This window comes from Fonticula alba, assembly GCF_000388065.1.
Source record: "Fonticula alba strain ATCC 38817 unplaced genomic scaffold supercont2.7, whole genome shotgun sequence".
NCBI lineage: Eukaryota > Rotosphaerida > Fonticulaceae > Fonticula > Fonticula alba.
In genome coordinates, this window is record NW_009242977.1 from 1,937,578 (window position 1) to 1,941,965 (window position 4,388).

The following is a 4,388-nucleotide window of genomic DNA, read 5'->3' on the forward strand; positions in this document are numbered from 1 at the left end:
CCCCCCCTCGGTCATGCACACGGCGACATCTCCGCATTCCACATTTTGAATACACATGAAATCCAAACAAGCTTCCCGATGGGGGAAAGCATGGCGGCCGGGCATGGACCGGCCACGCTGATTTCCCCCCCTCTGGCGGGTGATCTATTGTCTGGCGCACATGCGCGCTCTGGCAGACTCGGGGAGCAGGAAGAAAAAAAAAGAAAAAAGAAAAAAGAACCCGAGGCGCGGCCTTTCCTGCTAGCCTCGCCCCCTGTTGCTCATGAGGACGGCCGCGGGCTGAAAATCTCCTTGACCATCTGCTCGTAGTTCTTGTAAACCTTCAGCTGCAAGGCGATCGACGGATTGGATAGAGCCAGGCGCTCGGTGAACTCCCAGGCATTAAAGAAGACCATCTCCGCATCCATGAGGGCCCGCTTCAGGACCATCGGGTTGAGCAGCCGGGCCGCCGCATCGGGGGTCACAGGGTCCGCCCCAGGAGCCGGAGCCGGAGGGACCGGCGCCGGCGGCAGCGGCTCCCCGGCCAGCATGGCTGCGCGTTCGGCCGCTTCGAATTGGCGGAAGCGCTGGAGGTCCTCACGAGCCTCGGCGATGGCCGCCACCGCGGCATCCAGCAGGATGCACGGATTGAAGCTGATCTGCGGCAGGGACTCCCCGAGGCTGGTGGTGGACAAGGCCAGAGGCTCGCCCCCGAAGTACCCGGCCACCACGCCCTTCGGGTCAAGCTGGTTGGGGAAGAGCCGGTGAGCATGCTTCACGGCGAAGCGCAGGGCCTCGGCGAGGCGTCCCTTGGCGATGAGGACCTGGATGATGAGATCCTGTCGGCCGAGGCGATTGTAAATATCCAATGCCATCTGGAAGAGCGGCCGATGCCGGGGCGCCAGCGACAGCAGGCGCCCGGCCAGCGGCTCCGAATCGGGCAGCGCCATGTACTGGAGCATTTGGGTCAGCTCATTCATTTGCCCCGATCGGACCAGCGCATCCAGCAGGGCCAGCGACGTCGAGTGCTCGATGGTCAGATTGTGCGTTCGCAAGGACCGGTTGAGCTCCAGCAGCACCGCCGCATAGAAGGTGGTCCGGCGCTGCTCGGCCACCGGATCGGCCATTTGCCCGGCCCCGCCGGCCTCGGTGTCCAGGAAACGCAACACATCTCGGAAGAGGTCCTCCTGGCTCAGCACCAGCGATCCCTCCAGGTTCCGGGTTTCGACCACCGGCTCGTCGAAGGGCGATGGTGGCTGCGGGCCGGATTCCAGGTCCGAGGCAATGAGACTGGCCACCGGGTTCGGCAGGGGCGTCACCCCGGAGGAGATTGCCCGGGTGACGTTAGAGGAGGTCAAATCCCCAACCCCCTGGGCCACGAGGCGCAAATCCGAGGCAATGGTCTGCGAAGAGGGCGACGGCGGCTCCGCATGCAGGTTCAATGACAAGACACTGGACCCCTTTTCCGGGGTCAAAAAGCCCACCGGGCCGCCGGCCGGCGACACGCGCTGCCTGGCCACCAGCTGCGCGGCCGTCGGCGACCGCGAAGGCGAGGGCGAGAGCGAGGGCGAGGGGGACACCTCGCCACCGGCCGGGGAGGAATGGTTGCCATTGGTGCTGGGCGTCGGCGTGGTGGGCTCCGAAAGGAGCGTGGAGTTCCGGCTGATGGAGCGGCCGATGGTGGACAGAGAGCGCCGTTGAACCGGTGACCCTGGGCCCCCAAAGGGAGATGGCATAAATTGGATGGGTCGTCCGGAGGGCATCGCCGTGCCGGCGCCAGAGCCGCTGCCAGACCGGAAGGGGGATGTACTGCTGCCCGGGAGGCCGGAGGCGCTGCCGCTGCCGCTGCCACCGCCGCTGCCGCTGCGACTGCCACCGGATGACATCGACAGTGGTGATGGGATATCCGGCGTGTGGGCCGTCAGCAGGGCACTTTGTTGTGAGGGAGAAGGCTGGGCGGGGAGCTGCGGAGCACGCGGCAGCGAAGACTCCATCCGCTGGTTGACCGTGTGTACGGCGCGGCGGAGAGCGCTGTTGGAGATCGCAAGGCGGGCAGAGGGAAGGGTGAGAAGCCGGTCCGGAGGGGCAGGGAGGGAGGGAGCGAGAAAGGCAGAGAGAGAGAGAGAGAGAAGACGGGGGAGGGGACGGCGTGGCGCACTTCTCATGGTAATACTGCTGAGCCACGTAATTGATCAAGTCGAAGAGCTCGCCAATCACCTCAAGGCGGACGTTCTGGGTGATGTAGTGCCGGAGGAGATTGATCACATACGGCCGGGAGTTGGCGCGGCGGAGGAGGAACTCCAGCAAAACCTTGATTGGGGGGAACTCCTCGGCGTAGCAGTGCTGGGGAGGGACGGGCGGGATGTCAGTGCGGGGCCCCATGTGCATGTGGCAAGCGTGCAAGGGATGTATTGCTTTTCGGAGGAAGAGGGAGGGGGGTGGGGGGAGGTTACGCACGAACTGGTCGAAGGTCAGATGGAAGCGCGGCAGGTGGATGCTCAAGCGCCAGAGACAGGACTTGCTGAGAATAATGTTGGGCACGAAGAATCGGAGGACCGAGTTATCTGCAATCAGAGGGGGCGAGGGGGGGGGGGGGGGGGAGGGGGGCGAGGGGGGGCGAGAGGGGGCGAGAGGGGGCGAGGGGGGGGGACCACGGGGGCCACGGGGGCCACGGGGACGTCGCCCGGAATGGACCGGCCAAGCGCACCATGCACATCCGGCTCGCACAGGCCGCAGGGGGTGCCATCGGGCAGAGCCACGCCGGCCCGGCAGTCGGCCAGGTCGCCGGCCAGCAGGGTGGTGGGCTTCCAGGTGCAGGGCTCGGCCGGGGCGCACTCGGCCGGGGCCCAGGCCGGGCGCTGGGCCTTGCACGAGCCCAGCCGCCCGGCCCCGCAGGCGTTGTGCTCGCCGGCCGCCGAGAAGAGCACCACCTCGCCGGTGTCCGACCGGAGGAGGGCCACCTCCGGCCGGCCATCGCCATCGACATCCACCGGCACCAGGTGCACATTCAGCCGGTGGGTGCCGGCCAGGTGGGTGATGTCCTGCACGCGGCGCGGGACCAGCGGCTGGACCACCAGCCCGACCGACCCGCCCGGGGCCAGGGCCAGCACCGCCGAGTAGGCCCACTGGCCGTCCCAGAAGAAGAGATCCGCATGGTCATGGCGCAGGGTGTGCTGCACGACCACCAGCCGGAAGACCGGGGCGGCATTGCTGCCGGCCGGGGCCGCCAGGTCGGCGGCCGTCAGCACCGGTAGGAGCTGGTCCATGCGCGGGGCGGCGGCCGGCGCGTGGCCCGGCTCCGCGGCCGCGCGCCACAGGTACAGCAGGGCCTCGGCCCCGGCGGAGGGGGCATCCTCCACCGAGAGCAGCATGGCCGGCGGGGCCCGGCCGGCGGGGTCCTGCGGCAGGGAGTGCATCTGGCCGCAGGGCAGGGCCCGGTCGCCGACCCCCGGGCCCAGGGGCAGGAAGTCCGTGGACAGGGTGCCGGCCGGGTGCGAGCCGGTGGCCGGCTCCTCCGACAGCAGGGCCGTCCAGTGGTACTGGCACCGGGCATCGGCCGGGCCCTCGGAGGAGGCCACCACCCACCGGTCGCGGCCGTGGCGGTTGTCCACCGGGTGCCAGGCGCCATAGCGGAAGTGCCGCCCGGCCGGGGTCAGGGACCGGGCCCCGAGGGCCGGCAGGGCCCCGGGGAAGGCCCGCCCCGGGGCCGGCCGCGCAAAGTGCAGCGGGGTGAATTGGTGCGGCATGCCGCGCAGGAGATCGCACACGTGGGACCCGGGCGCCGGGTCCCGGTCGGGGGACAGGCATTCCAGCAGCTGCCCCTGGCGGTGGGGCACATGCAGGGTGGCCGGGGCTCCGGGGGGGCCGGCCGCCCGGCGGAAGACCAGGTCCACCTGGCCCGGGGCCGGGCTCGAGTGCAGGGCAAAGTGCCCGGTGTCGCCGGGGGCCGGCACCGCGCGGATGACGTGCGCCGTGGAGAAGGCCGTCAGCAGGCCCTCCACCGGGCCGGGGCTCGGTGTAGCGTCCGCCCGGTGGAGGAAGCCAAATGCCTGCAGGTGGTCGAAGAGGAACCCGGCGCCGGAGGCCGAGTCCAGGCTGGCCACCGCCACGCGCAGGTAGGCCGCCGTGGTCAGGCGCTCGGAGGCCTGGAAGTACACCGGCGCCAGGGGGTCCGCGGTGTCCGGGCGGACGGTCACACTGACCGGCGAGCTGGCCAGGCAGGCGCCGTCCAGGAGGAAGGTCCCGGCCGGGCAGGCGGTGCATTGGGTACTGCCGGGCCCTGTGCATTCGGCGCACGATCCATGGCAGGCATGGCAGTCGATGTCTGTGTAGGTGTGTGCGTGTAGTTGTGTAGTTGTGTAGTTATGTAGTTTTGTAGGTGTGTAGTTGTGTAGTTATGTAGTTTTGTA

The 4,388-nt window shown here is 69.0% G+C and overlaps 1 protein-coding gene across 1 annotated transcript in view; it reads right to left on the minus strand.

Moving 5' to 3' along the window:
- Positions 1–218: 218 nt before the first annotated feature.
- Positions 219–4,388, minus strand: part of H696_04619 (hypothetical protein) — a gene marked incomplete at its 5' end in the record, with an annotated part of 7,046 nt that continues 2,876 nt past the window's right edge. The window contains 3 exons of the mRNA XM_009498503.1: positions 219–2,010; positions 2,138–2,322; positions 2,437–2,543. Coding sequence (XP_009496778.1) covers positions 261–2,010; positions 2,138–2,322; positions 2,437–2,543 — 2,042 coding nt within the window. The 3' untranslated portion in view covers positions 219–260. The remainder of the gene's footprint in view (positions 2,011–2,137; positions 2,323–2,436; positions 2,544–4,388) is intronic.